Genomic DNA, 25,322 nt, shown 5'->3' on the forward strand with positions numbered 1-25,322 from the left:
CGTTCGTGTTGGATGAAATAAATTGAACGAGTGGTGAACGTGAATTGGCATAATTTGATCGGGACGATGAAATATAATTAATGATTACTGTTATTGGAATATCAAAATAAGAAATGTTGAAAGAAAATGCTACATCTCTCAAGGAAACCATAACAGAGAATAATTATCGTAAGGTTCTCTGCTACAGATGTAGGATGAATAATCGGTTTCCTAGCTCCTGTTATTAGCAAGACGAATGCAAGTGTTGCCAAGAACGCGATTCATTTGTTCACGTTCCATGAAGTAAACGAAGCCTGTGCCGATCAGGAAACATTTATGACCGTTCGCAATCATCTGCCGTGCGATCTTAATCGGTAGCGAGTCGGTTTGCCTTCAGAGAATCTGTTTATCTGTTAACACTCCCGGTGATATTATCTGACGAAGGATTTTTCTGTTTCCTTTTCGTGACGGAAAAAATGAGTACAGATGGTATCATCGAATAAACAGGTATTTTGAGAAAAATAGAATCGTCGGAGGAATTCTTTCCCTCATCGTATCATCGTGTGTGGGATACGCGATGGTCAATCGGTGCGATTAACATCGAAACGTCGTTTAAGATCGCGGTACCTTAAAATCCGGTGATTTCAACGATTCAGCGAAGAGAGGAAAGCCTTGCGAACAACGAGCACGCGTCCAATAGCCGCTGATCAAATCTCTCTCGACGAATCCTGACCGAAATGGCAACCACTCGATGATAAATCATCGACCACGACTGTGCTCGTCCTCGAGGAATTCGGAGGTCGAGGAAACGGACGAGGACAGATCTTTGGAGAACAATAATTCTATCTAACACCTGTTAAGATGCACCATTTTTCTTCTAATTTTTCTTCAATTACCGTGTCTTGTAAGGTAGTAGAAGAGTAAAAATCCCTAGAGAAGTGGCCATCGGCGCCAGGTATCGACGACCTCGCGTCAGACGACGACCTTCGCCCTGAGACGGGAACCGGTCTAAGCGTCGAGATGCGTCGCGTCGCTTCGTTGACCCGACCATGGCAGACAACAGTTCGTCGAGGATCGAATCGATTCGCGATGGAAAATCGCGAGGGACCGAGAGCCGCGGCCTCGTTTGTCGCACGCATCTTGCACGCATTCAGCGTTTACATAACGCGGCGAGACACGCGCTCGAGACGAACAGGAAACAAGCTCGATGACTCACGACCGACTCTTCAACGTTACGAAAATGATTTACATTCGCGTTAATTCGATTACGATTGCCATTGGCTATGTTCTTCGGTATTCTTGAAATTTTCTGAACTCTAGTTCGTTAGGATGTCGTTTCTTTAATTTATTTTATTGAACGGAGATCTTTTTGCATCTTGTTGCGATTAGCTTAATTGAAATTAGGGTACAGTTTGCTAATGATAAGGGTTAATTAATTTCTTGTCAGAATGAGATAAGTCGAATGAACTTTTTAAAAACACCTGGCAATGATTCAGAAGCCAGGGAACATTCGCAAAGCTTAAACTGTTATGACGCCAACACGGTCAAATTAGAATTAGTTAAGGTCTGTTAGAAATTCCAGGCGGATTTCCGTCGCGTAAACGAGCTCCACGAAAGCCGCATCTTTCGGGCTGTCCGGTATGTTGGACACGTGCGAGACAATTCCGTTTACGCTCGTTGAGAGTAGCATCCTTATTGATAAACCAGAAAAACAAGCATAACGTATCTTATTGTCGCGTAAAGACGCGTAAATAGAATGATTCGAGTCTTGAAGACAGAAGAATTTGTTCTGCTCGGTTAAAGAAAGGAATTATCATTCAAGTGTGAACGCAAGAACGTAATAAGAGAACGTATACGCAGCGATAGCGATGTGCATTAACATAATGTAATGCAATGTCGTTTTTAATATTTCCGATTTAGTAATAATCCAACTGGAAGCACGTAGAATGTTGACCTTTTATCTTATTCACACTCGTGTATGTTATGAGAAGAAAAATGTTTAATAGAATATAGTTGAACGTGACCTGAATGAAAAGAAAATCAGATATTTGCATGAAATATCGTGTAGATTACGAAGGAGGCCAGAAAAATCACCTACCGACCAATCAACATGTCCTAATATCTCGATCGCGGTCAAACATCAAGGTCCTTTTCGCGCTAATCAACCTGCCACCGAGTTACACTTCCGGTCGACGCTGAATCATGAGGACGTTTGATGAGGAAACGAAACTAGAATTGATCGAAATGGTTCTCTTCGAATCAGGAAAATATTTTATCAAAGAATACTATGCGTATATGAAGATCAAGATTCCGAACACAAGAAGATAAAACTACTACACGACTGAAGTTCCGAAAAGGAGATCCCATCGAAACCCTTATAAAATATCAAAATTTCAACTCCTCGATTCACTCCACGAACGTATCTCACAGAAATACAAATTAACACGTATCTCCCACTAAGAGGATCAAGCAACACGCGTACAATCTCTCCAACCGAACATCCCAAGCATTCTTTCCGACGTCCAAACGTTCTTACTCGTTTCCATCCGATTTTGTCGACCCTAACAAGATCCATGTTGATCCAGAAGGAAGTACCAAGAATCCATTGTACACCAGAAGAGCATGGAACCGATCGGCAGATTTGAAAATCCGTAAGTTTCTTTGACACTGTGGAGCCTAACCATCCGGAAAAGCATCGACGGATGAAATGGTCGAGGAGGCACGAGTCGCGTTACAGATCCGACTCGATGCTTGAAAATCTGTCTGTGGTTCCTTTTGCTCCTGCTTCGAGCACGACGTGGGTCGTGTAGAGAGGAATCGGCCAACACAGGGCCGACAGCCAACACACGACACAAGAGATTTCGATCCACGGAGGAAGAAGGAAAAGCGACCGTAAGGGAAGCAGACGTGACTGAAACGGACAGAGTACGGGTCACAGGTGGACAAAGGGGTGAGGTGGAGGGATCAGTAGATAGGTGGAGGAAAGAAGAAGGATCGAAGTGAGACGAGAAGAGAAGAGTAAAAGAGGGGCCCCTAGCGATGACGGGCGAAGAGGGTCGGGGCCCCCTATACGATCCTGGCCAAGCTGAACCGCTGGTGGGTAAATGGGTATATAAGCGGGGCCCCGACGATTCCATCACGACACACGACCCAACCTTCATCCCGATCACCAACGGTTGTTCCCTTGCAAACGAGCATAATTGCACGCGCGCGAATAAAAAACACAGAGAGAAAGAAAGAAAGAAGAGGGTACATCTTGAACGGTGCATCTCTTCGATAATCCTCTTTTGTCTGGGCTGTTTGGCCGAGTTCCATTACGGAGAGTTCGACTGAGTTTTAACCGGTCTCTCCAGCGACAGTTTTAATCGGTGAGAGTATTCCTTGGTCAGACAAGGAGCAGCAGGAAGAGCCAGGACCGGGTCACTAGAGTCGACAACAACTGTTGCTGTTACCAGTTCCACGGACGACAGAAAAAATACGTGAGTAACATTTTTTTTTCTATTAAATCTATTCCCTTTTTTTTTTTCTTTGCTTATGCATCAGGTTGACAGGTCTAGGAATCTCGATTCGATCAAATATTTTTAATTAGTAGTTTTTTCTAAGGTAAAAGGCGATACGAGGGATTATTCGGTTTATTATTCACAGTTCATTTAATAGTTCAATAATTATAAGAAGTAATGGGATTTTTGCATACATCGCCTTTTTCTTTTAATATAAATACAATCTGAATAATGGAATAATATTGAACGTCAACAGAATCGAATAAATTAATTCCCTCTGAAAGTCTAATTATCCTAGCTTATCGAAATGTCCGAAATGAATTTTGCCAGAAAACATTTCCACTGTAATCGTGGCCTAAAGTGGTCTACGCACACTGAAACGTGTTCCGGTGCATGCAACAAGCCCTAGGTTTTATGAAATTGCAATAGCATTCTGATTTCTGCATCGATGCAAGCCGATACCAATCTACACACATTGTAATTTGCATCGTGAAACCTAGGAACCGATACGTGTATCGATACATACCCCGGTATGTGTAATTTGCTTTACGATAGCTGATCAGACTCTCGATTATAGCTGAAGTTTGTTATTTCAATCTATCAATCGATCCATAGTGAACGTCGTGGCGTACACGCTTTTGTTTTCAATTAACAGCGGACAAAAAATTGAAAATTTGGAAATCTTAATAGATACAGGAATTCAAAAAGATTTTAGAAGAGAAACGCTGGTGATAAAAAGTAAGATATACAATTTATAGAAAGGTTCTCCGTAAGATCCGTGAAATAACTATCTTCGAAATCCGGTGATTGAAAGAAAATCCTAAACTATCGTCGAAACGTATAATTTCTTCGCAGATTTCTCAACGAATGACCGCGTGTTTGCGTAACTTATTTCCTCCTCCTCCTCTTGCAACCTACTATTTTTTTTTTTCAATTCGTCCTTCTCTCACGGTGGATATTTCCTTGCGACTAATTAGCTAGTCGCTAATCAGTTTAATCTGCGAGTTAGCGAGGCTGCGACACAGCTAGACGCGAATGAGCCAACCGAGGATCTTCTAATCTCCTTTCGACAAGAAGAAACGAGAAATCACGCGACTAATTTTCGCATAATTTACTTTTCTCAATTATTAACCCTTCCATTTCGAAGTCTCGTAACGCGATTGCTGACACAGGGAACGCTTTACACGAACATCCAAGTAATTCCGATAAGCTGAGTTCGCGGAATTCCGTTGAATTTGAACGATTCATTTTGAAAATTGATTCAAATGACCGGCATTCCTGTACGTTCGCGTCAACTGCGACGCATTCCTCGTCCGGTTGATTCAATGTGGTTAGATTAGATCGACAATCGCGAGCCTCGAAATGGATAAGAGGTCGATAATAAGCGAGGTATCGCGAATAATAGAAGGCGAGAAAGAGGAAGGAGGGAGAGAGAAAACGAGAGAAGGGCAGAAAGCATTGAAGCGGTGAACCACTTGACGGGTCGCGTCTTCTTTTGTAACTGGCTACCACCATTATTACATCTCTGATGATCTTGATAAGGTAATGGGTGTCCATCATCTTTCACAGGCATTTCCTCTTCGTCGACCAATCCCTGCTCGTTGGATCGTGCCTTCAATCTTTTTCTTCTTCTCCTCGTACAACTGGTTCGATCGTTTCTCTCGGTCGGTTCTTTTATATTAATCGAAACGTGGAACGCGAAACGAGTGCTTTCTCGCAGAAACACGCACTCTACCAAACGAACGTGTAACTCTAAAGCTCTCGTGACTCGCAAAGTAATTTGCAATTAACTCTATTGCGGCCCATTGCGTCCGCTTGCAACACGATCCAACCTGAACGATTGTTATTAACACGCCGACTGACATGAAAACAATCGTGTCCAAGGACCATTGCTATTATCTATTTTTATTTAAAATATATTACTCGACAGTCGATAACGGTGATCATAAGTTAGAAACAAAATACTGTTCCTTTTTGACAGATATTGCCAATAGAGAAGGTAGTCACGGTGGAATTTGGACATACTCTGTACACGCCTCCGAACATTCACCTCTTTTTTCTTTTTATTCTTTTTCAACAACTCTTGCTTTACGTAGTCTGAAGCAAAGTCTGAACGATTCGGAGCGACGAAAGTCGACGGTTCGGCCAAGCAACATTACCAAACGCGCGAACTCGCGCGCTGGTACACGCTTGGTCATCGTAAAAACTGGATTGTTGCATTGCCTCTTTTCCTCTCTTTATACCTCGTTCCTGTCGTTTTCCCTCTCCGAGGAGCGGCGAACACCTTCTCCTTCTTGGAGAACGCATTCCAACCTGGTCGCGTTCTCCAGAAGGCGTGCCGTTCCTGATAACCAGGCCATTTTTCTCCTCCGCGAATGTAACTCCCGGTGTCGTCCTAATTTTTAACATTCTCATTCAAAATATTAATTAGCCTCTTCGGGAGAATCGTTGACGAGCATCTATGATAGAGAAGGTTCGCGAACGTGGACAACTTCCTCTCGGTATAAATTACTCGCTCGATTGGCCGCGTGTTTGAAGCGGAAGGTCGCTCGACTCGGAACGTTCGTTGCGTTTGTTGTTTCTTATAGTTTAATGTATACTGCCCACCATTTGCCTCGGTAGTCGAGAGATACTATTTATTATGCCTATATTAGATATGGGTTAGGCTGCTTCTATTAAAACACACTGTACTCGAAGCTACTTCTTGATATTATAGAAACCAGGACAGAGCTATTATTTTCAAAGATTTTCGAGGGATTTTCTTTTGTATTGATCGGCTTGTAATTGAAGTTTCAAGTTGGCAAGCCTGCTGCATGATAAATTTCGTCAGCGTTTTATTTCGCCTCGAGTCGCAACACGGTGTCGCATGGACACCACGCGTCGATTGTCTCTGGTTTCGCGTCTGCCCACTCGTTTTCTACCATTCGTTCAACGCGATCCTCGTTCATACGATATCGACGTGCGCAACAGAATCGATTTACACGACGATGAGCCCCCATACGGTGTTCACAATTGAACGCTAGAATTAAATTTCACTCGTCGGAGTGATAGTTTCGAACCAGGCGGTATCTTGATTCCAACGAGGTGCACGGTGTCCTCTCTTCTTCCGTTTCCATCCGCTCCGGAAGTTGCACCCATGCTTTCCGTTCGCGATCCACGCAACGCTCTTTTGACTCTCGTTTGATGATACGAATAAATTTCTGTCATTATTTTCATCGTTTCCAATGAAAAGCTAGCCAATTAGAAAGACAATGCGCGTAGTTCCTCGCTGAGTACTTAATAATTTTTGCATTTAATTTCTTTCCCATTAATGGATGAATTAGAGAATGTTTAATTCCCAGCTTTTATCTACGATCCTTTCCCTAAAATCAACGGTTCGTTCAATGAAATCGCAGCGCAGGAATGACCCCCTCAGGTAATCTCGCGGCGAGCATCCGGTGGCGAACACGCAACAACGACACACGTGTTGCATGCGAACGATTAATTCGCGGTAGAACGAAGAAGAAGCGAGATGATCCCGAGTGAGAGGAAGAAAGAGACAGGCGTCCGTGCGTGGATAAGTCGCGCGAACACGCTTGCGGGATCGTAACGAGCGCGAGGGGCGCGCATCCTGTCATTAGCTCCATAACGCTCGCCTTATTCAAAGCATTCGGTTCAATGTCACTCGTCCCTCTCCTTCCTGCCGGTTCTTCCACAACAGCCCCTTGTCCATCCTTCCCTCCCTTTTTCCCGCCTCTCTCGACTCTCGTTCGCTCGATTTTCGTCCATTCATACGGCCGTCTCCATTCATTCGTGCCAACTAGGGTAGATGCGCCACCATTTATAACCACTCCGTGGATTTTTATCATTTTCGACTCGTTCGTTTTTCAAATCACGGATAAATAAAAATTGTAATCAATTATACAGGGCTTTTAAAAATATTTTCAAATTATCTTTTTTACATATTTCGATAGTTTTCTAGATCAAAAAGAAAATTTCACAGACTATTGTTGATTTTAGAAATCTAGAATTTAATATGAAAAAATATCGTCAGAGTCAATACGTCGGTGTAGTAGCCATTACCGGTACGTCTACCCTATCAGAGAGTTTGCGCATTCACGTCCGCTCTTCTAACTGGGAGATTAAGAGGAACTACGTTCCCTGGTAGAACTTCCTCTCTCTCTCTTTCTCTCCGTATCATCAAAGTGATTCTCAACTGTCCAGTTGAATAGAATTTTCAAAGGAAACTTCGTCAACCTCTGAATCGTTCGACTGTCCCGGGATCATATTGATATTTTGAATTTCTTTACAGATATCAAGATGATGAAGCTGATCGTATTAGGGATGCTGTGCTTATTGGGGCTGAAGGCGACGCTCGCCATGCCCGTGGCCGAGAACCAAGAACCTCTTCAGGTGGTACCGCTCGAGAAATCCGCAACAGCCCCAAAAGCTGTGGGAGTTGAGGAAGCTGTCGTAGCGGCACAAGCTCAGGAAGCTGCTGTTCCAGCAGTGCCGGCGGTTCCGGTTCAATCTGAACAAGTGCAACCTGAGAAACCAAGCGCGAGGAGCGAGCCTGCAGCTGAGTATGATCAGCTAACCGAGAAGGCGGAGGAAAAGAAAGAGGAGGCTCAACAAGCGAAACCTGAGGACAAGAACGAAGAGGCCGTAGCAGAGAAGAAGTCCGAGCAACCCTTGCCGCAGGAGGCTCAACAGGCACCTGCTCAGGAACAAAAGCCTGAACAAGCTCAGGAAGGCAAGAAAGAAGAGGAGACCCTGAAACAGGCTGCCTCCGAAGCGCACGAAGCTGTACAGGCTGCGCCTCAGGAACATAAACAAGAGGCCGTTGAAGTACCAGCCGAACAAGCTGTAAGTATCATAATGAAAACGTTTCTGTTGTTGCCCTGAGCATAGTTTCTATGAAATATTTCTATTGCAGAAGGTTGCGGTCGTGGAAGGCAAGAGTGCTGAACAACAAAGCGAATCCGCGGAGAAGACCTCTGAAGCCAGCAAAGAGGAATCCAAGGAAGAGAAGAAACCTGAAGAAGCGAAACCAAGCGTAAGAAAGGAAGACGAATCGAGCTCTACCGTCTCCGAGGAGTCGAAGGAATCGTCGCAACCCGCCACCGAAGACAAGAAACTCGACAAACCTCAGGAAGAACAAGAGAAAGAGAAGAAGGCTGAAGAGAAACCCGACCGTGTAACCCGTGACGCTGAAGAATCCGCCCCAGAAGCCAAGAAATCGGCTCAACCAGCTGAACAACAATCCCCAGCTCCGGCGGAAGCTGAGAAGACCCAAGCGGAACAGGCTAAAACACCCGAGGAGAACAAACCAGCTGTCCAGAGCGAGAAGACCGAACCCGCTGTAGAACAACCGGCAGTTAGCTCCGAGGAGTCGGTCAAGAGCGAGGAGAAGACCGAATCCGAGGCTCAGAATCCTGAAAAAGAAGCCAAGAGCTCGGAAGCTTCGTCGTCTCAAGAATCCACCGAGTCACAGGCCAAACCTGACGAGTCTAGCCAAGCAAAACGCGACACCGCAGCGGAGGCTCAACCTCAGGCAAAGGCTGAACAAGCCGAGGAGAAGAAGGAAGAGCCGCAGAAGAAACAAGATGGCGAAAAGGAGGTGAAGGAACGTTCTGACGAATCGTCGGAAGACAAGTCAGCCGAGAAGAAGGACAACAAGAGCAGCGAGGAAGAGAAATCCTCCGAGGAGTCAAAGGAGTCCAAGCCAGCCGCTGACGAGTCCAAACCGGAACTGTTGCCCAAGCCGCAGGAGTTATTCCACAAGGAATAACGGTCCCAGCAGCGAGTGGGAAGACGAACAACGGTAGCCCCTAGAAGCAGCAACATCGTAATTGCTCGCTAAGTCGAGACACTGCGTTCAACATCCGACCGACATCATATGTAATCGCGCGAGTTCTTCCCCGGATAGAAGCGAAACGGGATAGAGCGTGTACGTCAGGAGAAGTACGAACGAGAAACGAGAGAAAGAGATTGACAGAGAGAACGAGACGGTGTGAAAGTGTATTATCGGTGCGAATGGATGATAGAGAGAGAGAGAGAGAGAGAAAGAGAGAGAGAAAGATTGGACGATGAATTTTCTGGCAGGGTCCAACTTCCCCGGCGCGCTACGATTCCGAGAAAATTTATCGACTATCGGGGCAGGATGACCACGTGAAACCTGGCTGTGAAGGGATAGACTTATAGAAAAGACGTCGAATCAAGATCCTGAGGAAGACAACGACGACGATGATCATCACGTTCGAGACACGAGTCTTTGGAACTTACTCGATCAGGAACACGTGGCCACCCTTTGGGATCTGACACTTGGCGCACGCCAGGTATCATCAATCCTTATTCGTCCCGGTGGACATTGCGATCTGTCCGCGGGGACGAAATTGGCCCCCCTCTAATATTTAGTGTCCTCGTCCCAAATTCCCAAGTGTTTTTTTTTTTCATCTTTTTTTTTCTCTCCTTCCTTTTTATTTTTGTCTCAAAAACCACACATGAACCACAACCACAACCTCATCCCAATAAACTAGTGTGTAGCTCGACTCTGTCTTCTTTTTTTTTAGAGATACGTGTCATTATTATTATTAATATTATTATTATTATTACGATTTAGTACCAGTACCGCTATTATTATTAATATTATTATTTGTATTATTGCTATCATCGTTATAATAATAATTATTATTATTACTGTGAGTACTAGTGTTGCTGTCAACGTTTTCTCCTGATCACACATTCGAGTAATAATTAGATAACGAGAAATAACAAACGTTATTTGGTAAATAATACAATAATTTATTCATTGTTAAGGGAATAGGTGGAAGTTGCACTTAGAAAATTGAAATTGAGAATTTCTCGAAAACTCTAAGGCGACGATACTTTGGAGCAAAATTTAGAGAATTTTATTTAAGACAGCAAATTTCTTGAGCACCTACAGGCGTCAATAATAATGGAAAGGTTAAAGGAATCGAAATCATGATTTCAAACTCTACACGAATCTACATAAATTCAACATCTCAACTCCTGTTGCTGTATCGTATTTTCTCCAATAACATCATACTACCATCTCGAGAATAAAAGAACGAAATTACGATATGTCTTTGAAGAAAGATACTCGAAGGTTCTCCCGATCCCAGAACGTGAGGGACGATGAATATTTCTGTTGAATGCACTTGCACAAGACTCGCAGATTCGCGTGATTGGTCGTCACGCCTTGCGAACAATCTCGAGGTAAGTACCTACCACGACATTTCTCCAGTGATGGGCTAGCGTGAGCAACGATTCATCAAATGCCGAATGAAAAGTTAGCGTACTCTCAGGTACGCTCCGTAAACAGTGAGGATACGCGAGGTGAGTGGACCCCGGCTCGCGAAAATGTCAAGGCACGTGGGATTTTGCAACAAACGCGATTCGAGTCCCTGTCGCATACTTTTGCGCAAGATCGGTCAACGAAAAGCGGCGAGATATCGCGGCTGAATAATCGTGTTTCGCGCTGAAACGCTTATCTCGGGATTTACCAACGATGTTGCAATCTGAAGGAGAGTAATTAATAAAGCACGTTGCGAATTTGGCTTACTCGATAATTAGATAATTCGCAGTTACGCAAAATTCAGTTCACGTGTAATCATTGTTCGGCTCAACAATAATACGCGTGGATGGTATTCAAACAACCAATTTAGATATCTTGGTATCAATTTTTCGATATTGATACTTCTTATAGCAATACTGCGCTATGTCAAATCAAATAATCATTTGATAGTTTATGAAATATCGATTCTGTTGGGCGCTACTTGATACGATATCGTTTCAATCACTATCTCTGTGATAAATAATTATCTGTCTATATAATAAATAATTTGAAAATTGCAAAATACTGAAAGAAAGCCTAAATCGACTGATAAATTAATTTTTACTTTTAATCATATTCATATTTTAAATGTGGAATAATATCAGAGATAATACATATGAAAAATGATAAGAAAAACATATTTGTTGGGCAAAAAATAAAAACCCAAGCCAAAACAGCTGAAAGGGAAGCGACAGTCAACCGCCTCCGTGGCGCAATGGGCTAGCGCGTTCGGCTGTTAACCGAAAGGTTGGTGGTTCGAGCCCACCCGGGGGCGATTAACTTTTTCTCTTTTGCGATAGAACGCAATAGAATTTATGATATTTATTATATAACATTGTTTATTTATAATGCTACTTCTATAATGAACAAAATCAAATGTAGTTAGTAGTAGGAAATGGTAAATGAATGATGGGTTACTACAAATGATTTTTGAGCTGCGTTTATAAAATTGTGTATATTTGAAATGAATCTATATTCTATAGTATAGAATCTATACGATTTTAAGAAGGCAATAGAGCAAGGATTTCTGTCGATTTCATATTTGCTTGAAAAATCAAGAAAACTAAAAACGTACATTTGTTTAACTATTAAATTATATATGGAATTGATTTTATATCATAAATGTAAACAATAAATTAGAAAAAAAGAATTTTTAAACAAAAAAATTCCTTTTGACCCCGACGTGATTTGAACACGCAACCTTCTGATCTGGAGTCAGACGCGCTACCGTTGCGCCACGGAGTCAGCTGGTTGGATCTTTCTTCTATTACATTTTGACAATAGAACGTAAATATTTTTGAATATATATACACAACAATTATTGATATTCAATAATTATATTTAAACCAAAATATTGTATAGTATTCACACTTTTTATTAATTAAGCAACTCCAATCATGATTTACTATTTAAAACTATATTAATATAACAAGTACTCACATACCTGATTTGTAAGCATGAAGCAAGTTAAGACTCCAAGTGACCACCAATCGACTTCCTGTCCATAATACTGTAGTTTAAATATTTCTGGTGCTGTAATCAGATATGTAAACGTATATTAGTTGAAATTTGTTTCAAAGTATTTAATAGTGTTTCAATACTTACCCATATATTCTGGTGTTCCACAAAGGGTATTTGTCCTTTCTGTATGATTTACCCACTTTGCAAGGCCAAAATCAATAATTACAGCATGACCCTCATCATCTAATAGAACATTTGTTGCTTTTATATCTCTATGTACTATGCCAGCATTGTGTAAAAAATCTTTAACAAAACGAGAAAAATAGCTATAAATTCAATTTTATATTCAAATACCGACTCCGAAAAAAACATACTCACCAATAGCTAAAGCAATTTCTGCTACATATATTCTAACTACATTTTCAGGCAGAGAGCCATGCTGTTCAATTAATGAAAACAGCTCTCCTCCATTGATATAATCAGTTACTGAAATTGAGAAAAGTTATAAAATATAACTAAATTAATTAATGATAATACAATGGGGAACTTACATATATATAATGTCTTTCTTCCTTGCCATCTATGAGAACAGTTTAATATAAATGGGTGATGACCAACAAGCTTTTGTATAGATACCTAACAAAACAGATTAATTTAAGTTATACCATTCTACAAATTCAATAAGCATTTATTTATGTTATACACACTTCCTGTTTAGCTTGCATTATACCATTCTCTGCAACCACTTTGGCTTTGCTTATTACTTTCAGTGCAAAATATTGTCCACTATCATTCTTCTGAATTTTATAAACTTTTCCATAAGCTCCTCTTGCTATGACACTTATAAATGTAAAAGCAACTTGTAAATTGACTTGTCTTATTGGAAATTCTGGTAGGAACATAGTTTGGGAACGTGAAACAGGCCATAATGTTTTTGATGTACATAATGGATCATACAATGTACCTTCGCTCCAGCTGTAAATTATATAATTATAATACAAACTTGATCAAACATGTAAAATGAATATAAAAAAATGAAATCACCTTCTGTAAGAACCACGAGACCATGACTTAGATTCCTTATTCGAAGAGTCAGAAGTCCCAATGCAACTTCCAACAATTATATCACTAAGGCTATACTGTACAACAAAAATTGAAAGAATATTTATGAAGCAGTATTACTGAGAAATACAGTAAATTCTTGTTTACTTATGTCAACAATATTAGCATTGTTTAAGTTTAAACTCTAGAGGTTAAAATAATTTTAAACAATATGTACCTGACTAGTATACTTTGGATTTTGACGATAAATGTTTTTAGTAGTGGTATTACCCATTCGAACCGGAAAAATTTTAATATATGGATATGTATATTGTGTTAATATTATTTTGACGCTTTTAGTTTTATATAACTCCGCGCTTTGAAAATAATACCATTCGCGCCATCTAACGACGATTCCAGAACAGTCGCAATAGAAAATCGTCTTTTTTTATAAAGTAAGCTACTTTTGCGTTTTTTTGAATAAAATATAATATCTTATAATCAAAATGCATCTCAAATATTCAAATCATAATTTGTTTAAAGCGTTAAAATTAATAATTTCATAAATTGCAGCAACCGGATATTAGCACGCCATAACGCCCTAGCGGCAACCACGGGAATTAAACGAAAGTTCCCCTTACACTCTTTTCAAGCACGCTTTCGACCCGCTCGAACTGGTAAGATTTTTTTACAATAATAATATATTTCCAATAACAATATTAAAACAAAATTAACACGTTAAGTGTACTAAAGAAGAGACGGAGCACCCACTATTGCCATTGGCATGCTATCATCTCTAATTCTTCTGAAAGCAGTGCTGACTTCGTCGTCTGACAATGAGATGCTACATTGTCATTAAAAATCGCCGAACATCTACAACATATGAGCCTCAACTGTGCTGGTAAGTTATAAATCAAATTATATTGATAGAATATCGACAGTTTAGTTCTTGACTATAGAATTCAGCACTTCAATATTACAACTGATTCGTGATGGTCTCTTTAAGAAACATGGGATCTGTCCCAAGGTCCATCCGATGGACTCGTTAATAAAATCTTATCTAACAAATTCTAGTCTTAGACGTGTAGTGATAAAAATTCGTAAATGCTACTCGAAGCCATCATATATACAATTATATTTGTCTAAAGAAGCATTTAGTTTTCTGTTACTTTCCGCCATGTCGATTGTTCGAAAGGTACCGCCGGTTTTCAAAGCGCGCGCAAATTTAAATTGAATAACATGTGCACATCTACGTTTGTATCATTATTGGTTCATATAGAACATGCAATTAATACCAAATGACTATAGACATCTTTATACACAATAACTAGTTAGTGCTGAGTAATTAGTCACGGTAGCACCAACATTACTTACAACAATTTCGAAATAATAAATAATTTTTATACTCTAATACGGTAGTTAAACATATGTTCATTACATACAGTAATAAACACTTGCATGATAACAATGTGAAAAGAAGCTTTAATTCTTAAATACAATCGTAGTCATTACAATTTTTGTGGAAGGAAAATTCTTCTGTTACTTACACCGTTGATACCGTAATTTTTAACACCTTACCAACCGAAAGTCAGTGATTATTGACTAAGAAGTAAATAGTAAGTAATTAATAGCTCCTTGCAATTTTTAACTATTGTTAAATTATGAAGTTAACAATACTTAATCATTTTATTCATAAACGATGGATAAGGTGTTAACAGTTACCTATACCTTTTTTTATTACGATATATACTTATTCATATACACAATGATAGATATTGTACTCTTTACGAATGTTGTTTCGAAAAGATGAAAGAGTGAATAAATTTACAATAGTGATTACATATATGGGTATAATATATACAATATATATTGATAGCTTTGAAAAATAATCTGAAACATGACATGTATGTGTATACATACATAATGATAATACAATTCTTCAAGCTAGTAAATTAACAAAAATAGCTACATAATAAATAGTTCTCGATGCGATTCGTCATTATTGAATAATTTCTCGTCGCTTAATAATATTCCGTGTATCAAACATTCCTGTTATCAGTCTTTCATTGGAATCTTACGTAAAAAGATACTGTACAAAATGGTTCTCCCGTTATGTATAACTGTGAGCATAATTATCATTTCGGACATCTGTTATAAGAAACTTTTAACAATAGACGGAATGATTCGGCACATGATGTTTCAACTTAACACGTCCATTTCTCGGAAAAAAACACATCTCCTAAATAAACACTAAACGATAAACCAATATTCGACAATTATCAACTGAAAAGCTACATCTAAATACGTTCCATCAAGAGATCAGACTTCGTCTAACTAAAACAGTCAGTTATTGCTAATACTCTGATCACGGTTGGCAGAATGGTTAATAAAATATAGTGGAAGCTCCTTCTAGGTCTTCTGGATCTTCTGAACCTACTAGAAAATCATTTGCTTAAGATTATCAGATAAATATACGTCTTAGACACAAAGGAACATTGGGCGCTAGGATCAGTCCTGTTCAGAATCACTTCTCCCAGTTGATGGTTACTAAGGAAAATAAAAGGAACCGATCGATCAAGTTTCAGAGCCAGAATCCTCTACCTGTCGTATAACCTCAACCTACTCATTCAAGCATGACCTATTTGGTCAGATTCCTTCTCTGACAATCAAGTGTCCAACATGGCTGTCATCCAAGACACCACGACGTAGTGACTCTATCTGCAGAGTCAAACATCAAAATCCTGATATGTAGACGGGAATAAACAATCAATATGATTGTTTCTATAAAATCCTATTGAAGAAGAGTTTCATGTTTGAATAGCCCAAGAAGAGATGAGAATCTATCAGGGAATACAGAGGTTAGAAACTCATGAGGAACTGGTTAGCAAGCCCTCTGATGGTAAGCACAGGAAACGTCTTCGCAGACGCAACCTTGTGAATGATCCCAAGAATGCGATACCCTGATTATTTCAAAGGGTTCAAGAAATGTAAAAGACGGACACTTATTTCTGGCTCATAGAGCTATGACCTTATGGAATCACGCGAACAAAGATAATTGTCAAGTGATACTTGGAAAATCAGGGATCCACATTTATTTGTTCTCCCTTTATTTGTTCACTATATGCAAAAACGCTACAGCTTATACATTGCATATACAAATATGCGTTTAATAATAAAATCTAAAACAGAGTTCTCCATTCCAGTGTCCAGAAATATGCCAACTCTCCAATCTTATCCACACCATCACCAATCTGTTTAGAACAACCAGTTGCTGGCACAATATAGCAATCCTTTAAAAAATGCATAGTTCCCAGTTTCTCTCGTATACTAAATGCGCTCGGTAGTAGAAACAATATGATACGCTATTGCTTAATAACAAACAAACGAAAAATAAAACGAAAAATGAACATGATTCGCATCTTCGACACATCATTTTCATTTAAATCCATCATTCAAATTAACGTACTTTGAACCGATGATCAATATTGTACTCTGATGAAGCAGTACTTTAGATCTAACACTGAATCAACCTTACATCCGGCTTCCTGTAATCATAGTTCCACCATGATATGTTGACTCAAAACTGAACATCACGATACTTAGGCAATCGGTTCAAGTCACGTTAACAGAAGTTGAGATTAATATTCATGGTCTTCTGAATACATCGGCAGATGCCGGAGGAGTATCATCGACCACGTGATGAACAAAATAAAAAATTCTGTTTAAAAAATGTAGTGACTCTCGTAGAAACATCAAACAAATATATAGACTCTCTTATATACCTTCATTACTCTACAGCAATAGGGTGTTATTTACAAGTACAATGGTGGATCTGGTAAAGTGCTGCCAGCATCGAACAAGAGACAGACTTAGCTCTTGATCAGCGGCTACAGAGAAGTAGGATATGCCGAAGTGTATTCAAACATCACCAGTGAAACAATGAATAGGAAAGGCGAGATGCATCTCGAAGTCTGTACGAACATCATTGTCCATGACCGAACACAGAAACTTAAGATTGATAGAAAAAAAAGAGTACGAGACAGCGTTTATCCAGTTCGGAGAATCTTCCTGTGCTGATAGGACCACCAGTCACGCTTTGTTGAAACCCCCCGCCCCTCAAAAAAACTTTTCTGCTGAATCGTTCATCGATCGTACAAAATGCTCACGGACCTAACGATTCGTGTCATCGTGGAACTTGAAGTAATGAATCTTCATGGCTCTGTTGTTGGGATACTTGATCTTGCAGTGAGGACAAGTTGCATCCACTGCACCTTCCACCACATAGGTGTGCAAGTCTGTCTCTCTGTGGAAATTTTTGTTCTCTTCGGCATAGTAGACTGTCTTATGCACGGTCAGCATGTGAGTGGACATTGCTGATCTGCTAAACACGTGTTTGCCACAGAGGTTACAACTGTAGATCATCGAGGTGTGTGATAGCTCGTGATTCTTCAGGGCGACCGGAGTTAGAAACATTAACTTACAACCCTCGACTGGGCAGGCGTACTTGAGGGTGGTATTCTTGTGTTTCACGGTAAAGTGCTGCCGCATATTCGACACACCGGAGAACTCCTTGAAGCAAATGTTGCAGCATACCCGGCCCTCGGGTGCGGCCAACGGGATGCACTCGACAGTTGAGGGCTTCACGATGTTCTTCACCACGCGAGACTTGTTATGGGCATATTGTTTGTGCTTGTACAGTATACTCATGTTGGGGAAGAACTTTCTACAGACGTGGCACATTACGGCCTTCTTGCCAGCGCGTAAAGCGTCCATGGCTTCTGATACTTTCTGCGTCGGATCATCTACTTCTAATTTCACTCTCTTTGATTTCGGTTCCTCTTGAGGAATTTTTGCCGCGTTGTTAAACATCATCTGTGCTCGTTCATTGAATATGTTGGCATGTAAGTTCAGTTTATGACGCTGTAGCGACTGGTTGCTGCTGAATGCCTTGCGACAGATATTACACGTGTACTGGCTCGACAGGGTGGGTTTCCTGGTGATCGATTGGAACTTAGCAGTAGCCACGGTGGTGGCTTTGTGAAGCTTCTTGTGTCTCCACAATACCTTCTTGGAACTGTAGTTTTTCCCACAGATTTCGCAAGGGAAGGAAGGTTTACCGATGTTGCTTAGGATGGGATGAACTTTGTGCCACTGCATGTGCATGTTGAATGATTCCTGGTCAGGTAGAATGTACGTACAGAGATCGCATTGGAACTTGTTGTCGGTGAAATTCTTCTCAGACTTGTTACGAGCACAATGAACATCCCATAAGTGTTCCCTCAGTTCCACCACATCATTGAACTTGTCGTTACAAACCTGGCATTGATAGTCAGCGCTGCTCTTCAACGATGGCGGGCTTGGGAAGGATTTTTTTGCTCTAGCTGGCCTGCTCGAGGTCCCGGTCAACGACTGCTCCTCTTGTTTCAGCGAGGTCATATTTCTGAGTATTTGCTTCTTCTGATCTTTTTCATTTGCGAGATCAGCGGTTAACCGAAAATTGGTTCGGTTATGCCAACCCCTGTGTATCTTCAGAGATGCTTCTTCCAAGAATGTCTTGCCACAGATGTCACAAGCGTAACTACCAGGCGTTTCAGAGCCATGCACAGTTCGATAATGTTGGTTCATGTTCGCTTTGAAGACGAAGGTCTTTGGACACTGGGGACACTGGAACGCAGTCTTCGAGGACTTGTGTTCCTGCATTACATGACGATGGCATGTAAAGGTGCTCCTGAACATCTGAGGACATTCGGTACATCTGATATGCGCCTTGCCCGATTTGTGTATGTTCCTTATATGTCGTCTGACATTCGCGTAGTTGGAGAATACTTTACTGCACGTGTTACACTTATTCTTGGCCGTGCCAGGATCTGAAGTTGCGCTGATATTTACTGATTTTGACTTTTCCAGCTCAGGTTTCGTCGTTCCGTACTCTACACATGAGATGTTTGCGTCCCTCTCGTTTGGATCCTCTATACCGTGATCCTTCATATGGATCTCCAAAGCACCAGCGCTGCTAAACATGCTACGGCAAATAACGCAGGAATAGATCTTCACCTTCAAGTGAAGGTTTCTGTGCTCGGTCAGTTCGGCTCTGGTAGTGAACTCCAGGTTGCAAAGAGCACAGCTGTACTGATTACTGTTTGTTATCTTGCTCGCGTTCATTTCAGCCTCAAAGGTGTCCCAGTCTTTGATAGGCGTCGATATGTTTGGCATGGAGGATGATTCACTACTTTCATGTGATGACTTCTTATTGCGAGTCGAGCGATGCGATTCGTGATGTGTCAAGTAATCGCTTGGAGACCTGAATTTGGCGTTGCAAATGGAACAAGTGAAATCCTTCTTTTTGTGATCGAACGTAATATGGCTGTGATACTTTTTAAACACAAGGAACGTCATTCCACAGTGGACGCATCTGTAGGATGTTCTATTCTCCGGTGGCAAATGCTGGCATAGATTTTTGTGCTTCAACATGTTAGGTCTGAACTTATAAATCATTCCGCATAAATCGCAAACGTGATTATATGCGGCATCGCCGTTTTTGTAGGGTTTGGGTATCTCTAATTTAGCTTCATGCACTTTGTTTACTTGCTTCTGTTTAGGAGATGGTAGTGGGGTCATTGGTTTCAATTTAGGGGGAGATCGTGAAGGCGACACCAGTTCCTCGTACTGTTTATCGGAGTGTTTCGAGAGATGACTGAGTAGTTCCTTTCTATTTCGCATAGCGCGTAAACACATGTTACACGTGAAATACTTCTCTTCGCCGTGTTTTGGTATGACTAATGCGATTTTCATTGCACACTCAAACGATACTTCACAGTGTAATTTGAACATCGATCCATCCGGAAATTCCGTCATACATGCGATGCATGTGCATGGCCTTAAATCGGGCATATGTTCACGGATATGAGTGAGAGTGCTTCTCCAATCGGTAAAGGTTTGCTGACAAGTGTAACACAAGTACGTTTTTAATTGGCTGATAATATTCTGTTGTACTTGAGTCAAGGGAGCATCCTTCTCCATGCTCATCAACTCATCCTCTAAATCCTCGACCAATTCTTCCCCATCTTGTAACTCGGCTACCTCGGTACTACCATTTTGTTTATCGGTATGGAATCTTTCCATGTGCTTCGAATAAGATTGCTTAGAGTGCAAAATGATTTGACAATGTACACACTTTTGTTTAAAAACTCGTGTTCCTCTGAAATGAGTGTGCGGACCCCGTTTGGTTCTCTTTTTATTTACTGTTGCGGATGCGTTAAACTTTTGCGTAGAATCGGCTTCCATAACTATATCATCTTTATCTGTAAGCTGATTTGGTAGTTCACTACCTGTAACTGATTCTATCTCTATAGTACAATCTGTATCATAGTCATCTTGTGGCTCTGATTTTATAATACATATGTCCATATCCTTTGCCAATGCTGGTTGATCCCTCTCTGTTTCTATTTCATTATCAGTTAGCTCTTGAACTGGAACATTATTCACCAAACTATCTGTACTTTCCTCAAGATTAATTGGCTCCTATGGACAAAATGTAATATACTCTCACCTCATCCTTACCTTCTATGCTATAATTTCAAATGTATAATATTTACCAAATCTGAATCATTGGTGGATTCTGAAATCACTTCAACAATGTCATCATAAAAGTCTAGGTCCACTGGTTCGCTCTTGATACTTGCAATCTTTGTAAACAAAAATGATGTGTTAATTACAATCATGGAAAATGTCTCAGATTTACAAATTAACAGAATCATGCATAGTTACCACTGGGGGTGTTTGTACATGTTTTTCTAGCCATAAATGTAGTTTGTCTTGAGAACGAAGACATACTTCCTTGTAATTGTGCCATTGATTCACAGTTTTGACACATTCTGCACATATCTGGGTTGATAGTTTGTCGGTGGCTAAAATCTAAAAGCATATATGTATCCGTCACATGCACACATACTTGGAAGCTTTAATATAAATGAAAGTTTTGAAGAATTCAATGTAGACCTAACCTTCAAACAGTAGTATTACGCATAAGCAAATCAATTTGATACGCGTAGAAGTATAATGAAAGTAGAAAATATTCGGAAGCCAGTAGATGTTCACAGCAATGCGATATACCCACCTGAATTGATAGGCATGCCTGTATTTTATTGGCTAACGATACCGGGGACTCTTGCTCTCCGAATACCGATAACTTTGGTTCGTCGGTAGAAAGGCAGAGCCTGCACACGTTTTCCATATTCTGCAACTCGTCCACTTCGTCCATCGTGGACCTAAATGTTTCTGATTTTTCCCTGCGATGTTCTGCCTGCCAGCGAAACGCGCTTTTTAAATGCAGGTTAGGGACGCAGCGTTTTGTTTGTACGTCGACATTTGAAACTGGAACCGAGCGGTCCATTTCAACGCGTTCCACTCGTCCAAGGGAGAAGCGGCGCGCGGGTTGGACTCCAGGACGCTCCGCTCTTTTGCAAGATATTTATTTATTAAAAGAGTGTTTTTGTGATCTACGAATGTCAGTTGTGCGGAATTAGTCTTCAGTTACATGCAAGAGAACGTTTAAGCGAAGACAGAGAGCGGATGATGCTGTTTTCTTCAAAAACCTTTTTGGGCCTTGTAACAATGGTTAAACAAGGAACAGGAGCAATGGTGGTAAGTCAAAAAAATGCAAATAATTATGCTTGGTCGTGTGATTGTTTATTTTCTATGTATATCTTTTGCTATACACTTGACATATAATTGTTTTATCGTTTGTACATGTTTAAATAAGATAAATTGTACATATACAACTGATAACCTGTACGGTTACATTCCGTTCCGGCTTCTTTATTGTTGTCACAAATCGTTGCCGGTTGCAATTTTGAAATTGTTACGAAATTAAACGATCAATGTTCCTCAATTTTGAAAATTCGCAGCAAGTTGTCATCGTAACTTTATAAAAGTAATACAATATGCAAAATTGGGGACTTTGAAATGCGAATCAAATCATTCGAAAGTATTGCATTGCGTGGGACCGCTGCATAGAAAACGAGGTATGGTCACGTGACCATGGCAGCCATTACACGATTACGTTCATACGAATTTTGTTTGAAACGAAATGAAGTAACGATTATTACGATTATAATTTATACGATTCTGAGTACACTTATTGTTAGCTGTGATTCAAAAACTACGAGAAAACAATTTTTAACCAAAAATTATTGAGTGTACTCTGCAACGTGTCTGTGTATACGTATATGTATATGGCAGCTATGGAATATTGTTGGAAAGCTCTTCTACGCGATGATTTGTTCTAAAACCATCGATCTACTTGGTACACGATGAGCTTTCGCGTGATATATTTTCTTTTTTTCTAACAGTGTAACAAGGTGTACAATGCACAAGTTAGAACCATTGAGACATTTCCTAAACTCTATATCATATTGAGGGTAGCCTCCCCTGCACCATGCTATTCACATTAATGTACAGTACAGAATTAACCATCGATAAATATTTCTATATTTCTATACACGTATCATTAACAACAGTTTCATATCGGTTCCTTTCAAAAATATTGATTCCCTTCCCGCGGGTTTATTTGTGCTTCGAAAAAGGGTAATTGTACGTTTCCGGTGGAACAAACTTTTCTAATGAAAATTTCAAATCAATTCTGCTTCTATTGTCTAAATAACTTGTCGTTTAGATAGAAATTTTTGTAAAACAATTGTGCTTGTTGGAAAAATTGAACTTTTGGTCAATGTTTCCGGGACAAATACGAACTTTCGAACGCCTATGATTTGGCGCCTTTTTTCACGGCCAACGAGTTCCGGTTCGTGTTCCACCATTCTCCCTATCTATCGTAGAGAAGCATGCGCATGGAATTATTTCGCAATTCAGGTCGTCAGGCAATTGGAGTTGAAGCAAGAATTTCGTTGAGATTGTTGACGAACGTAGTCCTGGACGTTGAATTTCGTATCGTCGGGATCGCTACTCTTCCTAGCCTTCAGCTCTCTAAAATTATTCAATATAACACTCATATTCGTTCCTTTTATAGCAAAAGATGTTCAACATTTTAGGTACAAAGTTTAGACTCTCATTAGGCAAGCCATTGAGACTGATCAGTTAAACAATGTAGCATAGAGATCTCGTTTTCTCAACAATGGCTCATTGAAAAGTTGATAGCTGTTGCTGAAAGATCTCAGTCTTACCTGGCGACAGCCAAGAAGGCCAATTCAACGTTCAGGCCGGTTTTAGCAGAAGTTTCCATAAAGGGGACTTTGTACTCTTGCGCCAACCGCTCACCGTCTTCCCTCTTCACGACTCGTTCCGTTCCGCAGTCGGATTTATTACCTAAAAACGTTCATTTCAGTTTGTTATGTTCTAGGCAAGTGACCACTTCACTTTGTGTTTCTAGAGGAAGATCTTTTCCAAAGCACGATGATCTAGTAAAATCAGATACATAGATAATCAGATAAATTATGTACACTAATTTCCACAAAATTTCGATAAGAATAAAAACGTAACCGACAGTAGATACCAATTTAGCGGTCGTTCGTTAACGAGTCAAGACACTTAGCTCTTCCTAGAACGTTCCCTTCGACTTTCTACGAAAGCAAGAAACCCAATCGAAACTGCAAGAACCAGTTACCGGTGTGTACATCGTTCACCGGTAACTTTCTCAGAATTCAAACGACAAAGAAATCCTCTGGAAAAAGGTTTTCCTTCGTTTTTCTTTGGTCCAAGTTTCATCTAGATTGGTCACGTCCAGTGATTATCCGCGGATGCAAACGATCTTGAACTCACCCAACAGCATGATGACCACGTCTTCGTTCGCGTGTTCTCGTATTTCGCTAAGCCAAGCCCTGATGTTGTCGTAGCTCGTCTTGTTCGTCACGTCGTAAAGCAATAGAAGAGCTGGAAGCAATAATGATCGTTTTGTTTCGTTGTGCAATCGTCCGTGATTCTGGTAATTGGTATACGAGGAAACAAAAGATCCTACGTCATGTTGTTCGTGTTGTTACGCGTTCATAGAATACCATTTGTTCCTTGTTTTTACGTTCACCCGGAGAAATTGCTCGCACGCCTATCTCGTCGTGTAATTGAGCAATTGAAATGATAAACAGTGCCGATATAATTGAAGATTTTTAATAAAAATAAAAATGTTCACACATCACGGAAGTGTTAATGTAGATTCTCCTCTTTCTTAAGTCGTTAATTAAGGAAATAATAATTACCATGAGCATCTCTGTAATAAGCGTGTGTTACACTACGAAATCTCTCTTGGCCGGCCGTGTCCCATATTTGAAGCTTGATAGACGTATCGTCGACTACGACCACTTTATTCTGAAAGAATAGGAAAACAATTTCTAAGTTCTAATTCTCTTTTTTCATTTCGTACGCGAGCAATGCATTTTTTGTTATTAATGTATGAAGTTCTTTTTAATATCTGGTATGAGGTAAGGGGAGTTTGAATGTCTCACCCTAAAATCAATGCCAACGGTGGTTATGTAGTTGCCGGACAGGAAGCGACCGTCTCTGAATCGCGTTAGAAGACAGGTTTTTCCGACGCCACTGTCGCCAAGTAGCATCACCTATGTTGCGTGAAAATTCTCTGTGAAAATATCTTAGAAAACGCGAGAAAATTTATTTATTTGGTGCTAAACGTAGCATCTCTTTTTTCAAATGAAAATTTCTCTAGTTTAAACTCGACTCTATCATCCCATCTATTTGCAATAAGAAAAATAAGGTTAAAAGTAGCTGTTAATACCGGTGACTTTTTCTAGTTTGTTCAATAAGAACCAGTTGAGTCCAGATCGAAACGTATCACGCAACTAGTCCGTGTCCAAACGTATTGACATAATTATCATACACTCGATAGCCAAGGAATAAACGTGTAATTAAGCAAGGTTTTAGCGATACCGTAATTTCAAGTATGTTTGATATACGACATCTAGAGAAACGCCTATTCGTGATCGACGACTGTAAATAATCACTTTCCATAGACTACAAATTACCTTATTGAAATATCTATAAAT

At 40.3% G+C, this 25,322-nt stretch overlaps 4 protein-coding genes, 1 long non-coding RNA gene and 2 other non-coding genes across 15 annotated transcripts in view; 3 read left to right on the plus strand and 4 right to left on the minus strand.

The window, feature by feature from the left end:
• Positions 1 to 13,734, minus strand: part of S6KL (ribosomal protein S6 kinase like) — a 43,429-nt gene extending 29,695 nt beyond the window's left edge. Inside the window, exons 1-7 of the mRNA XM_034326493.2 lie at positions 13,556 to 13,734; positions 13,321 to 13,415; positions 12,984 to 13,251; positions 12,828 to 12,912; positions 12,655 to 12,762; positions 12,421 to 12,579; positions 12,260 to 12,348 (exon numbers count right to left, since the gene is read on the minus strand). Of these exons, the coding sequence (XP_034182384.1) occupies positions 12,260 to 12,348; positions 12,421 to 12,579; positions 12,655 to 12,762; positions 12,828 to 12,912; positions 12,984 to 13,251; positions 13,321 to 13,415; positions 13,556 to 13,612 (861 nt within the window). The 5' untranslated portion in view covers positions 13,613 to 13,734. The remainder of the gene's footprint in view (positions 1 to 12,259; positions 12,349 to 12,420; positions 12,580 to 12,654; positions 12,763 to 12,827; positions 12,913 to 12,983; positions 13,252 to 13,320; positions 13,416 to 13,555) is intronic.
• Positions 3,103 to 9,911, plus strand: bnb (bangles and beads). 2 transcript variants are annotated; one of them, XM_034326491.2, is made up of 3 exons: positions 3,103 to 3,458; positions 7,771 to 8,324; positions 8,395 to 9,911. In XM_034326491.2, exons 2-3 carry the CDS (start codon positions 7,779 to 7,781, stop codon positions 9,247 to 9,249), a joined length of 1,401 nt encoding a protein of 466 aa, XP_034182382.2. In that variant the 5' UTR covers positions 3,103 to 3,458; positions 7,771 to 7,778; the 3' UTR covers positions 9,250 to 9,911. The 2 variants fall into 2 exon arrangements, with proteins under 2 accessions (XP_034182382.2, XP_076549289.1); XM_076693174.1 differs by lacking the exon at positions 3,103 to 3,458 and adding an exon at positions 4,199 to 4,217.
• On the plus strand, positions 11,517 to 11,590 carry TRNAN-GUU (transfer RNA asparagine (anticodon GUU)). The gene has a single exon. It is a non-coding gene; the product is annotated as a tRNA-Asn (tRNA).
• Positions 11,989 to 12,060, minus strand: TRNAW-CCA (transfer RNA tryptophan (anticodon CCA)). Its single transcript has one exon. It is a non-coding gene; the product is annotated as a tRNA-Trp (tRNA).
• A 177-nt stretch (positions 13,735 to 13,911) lies between the features above and the next one.
• LOC143308267 (uncharacterized) overlaps positions 13,912 to 25,322 on the plus strand; it is a 118,112-nt gene continuing 106,701 nt past the window's right edge. The window contains exons 1-2 of one of the 2 annotated variants that reach the window (XR_013065265.1): positions 13,912 to 13,994; positions 14,061 to 14,218. This is a non-coding gene — a long non-coding RNA (uncharacterized LOC143308267). Of the gene's footprint in view, positions 13,995 to 14,060; positions 14,219 to 21,730; positions 21,961 to 25,322 lie in introns of those variants that run through there. The other variant, XR_013065266.1, reaches the window with a different exon arrangement.
• On the minus strand, positions 14,802 to 21,709 carry LOC117605310 (uncharacterized). Its single transcript, XM_034326490.2, has 4 exons — positions 21,434 to 21,709; positions 21,085 to 21,231; positions 20,913 to 21,002; positions 14,802 to 20,838 (listed from the first exon to the last, which is right to left on the minus strand). Exons 1-4 carry the CDS (start codon positions 21,707 to 21,709, stop codon positions 17,488 to 17,490), a joined length of 3,864 nt encoding a protein of 1,287 aa, XP_034182381.2. The 3' UTR covers positions 14,802 to 17,487.
• Positions 21,972 to 25,322, minus strand: part of LOC117605314 (ras-related protein Rab-37) — a 55,747-nt gene continuing 52,396 nt past the window's right edge. For 6 of the 7 annotated variants that reach the window (XM_034326503.2, XM_034326500.2, XM_034326502.2 and 3 more), the window contains 5 exons: positions 24,768 to 24,878; positions 24,522 to 24,630; positions 24,091 to 24,201; positions 23,496 to 23,637; positions 21,972 to 23,298 (listed from right to left, as the gene is read on the minus strand). In XM_034326503.2, coding sequence (XP_034182394.1) covers positions 23,181 to 23,298; positions 23,496 to 23,637; positions 24,091 to 24,201; positions 24,522 to 24,630; positions 24,768 to 24,878 — 591 coding nt within the window. In that variant the 3' untranslated portion in view covers positions 21,972 to 23,180. The remainder of the gene's footprint in view (positions 23,299 to 23,495; positions 23,638 to 24,090; positions 24,202 to 24,521; positions 24,631 to 24,767; positions 24,879 to 25,322) is intronic. The other variant, XM_034326498.2, reaches the window with a different exon arrangement.

The sequence above is a fragment of the Osmia lignaria genome, chromosome 3 (assembly GCF_051020975.1).
Source record: "Osmia lignaria lignaria isolate PbOS001 chromosome 3, iyOsmLign1, whole genome shotgun sequence".
Lineage (NCBI taxonomy): Eukaryota > Metazoa > Arthropoda > Insecta > Hymenoptera > Megachilidae > Osmia > Osmia lignaria.

Excerpts from the sequence above, each read along its gene's own strand:
- bnb (XM_034326491.2), top strand. The coding sequence starts at position 7,779 with ATGATGAAGCTGATCGTATTAGGGATGCTGTGCTTATTGGGGCTGAAG. Across the intron at positions 8,325-8,394 it reads AAGTACCAGCCGAACAAGCT|AAGGTTGCGGTCGTGGAAGG; the intron begins GTAAGTATCATA and ends TTTCTATTGCAG.
- LOC117605310 (XM_034326490.2), bottom strand. The coding sequence starts at position 21,709 with ATGGACCGCTCGGTTCCAGTTTCAAATGTCGACGTACAAACAAAACGC. Across the intron at positions 21,003-21,084 it reads ATGTACAAACACCCCCAGTG|ATTGCAAGTATCAAGAGCGA; the intron begins GTAACTATGCAT and ends TTGTTTACAAAG. Across the intron at positions 20,839-20,912 it reads CCACCAATGATTCAGATTTG|GAGCCAATTAATCTTGAGGA; the intron begins GTAAATATTATA and ends TTTTGTCCATAG.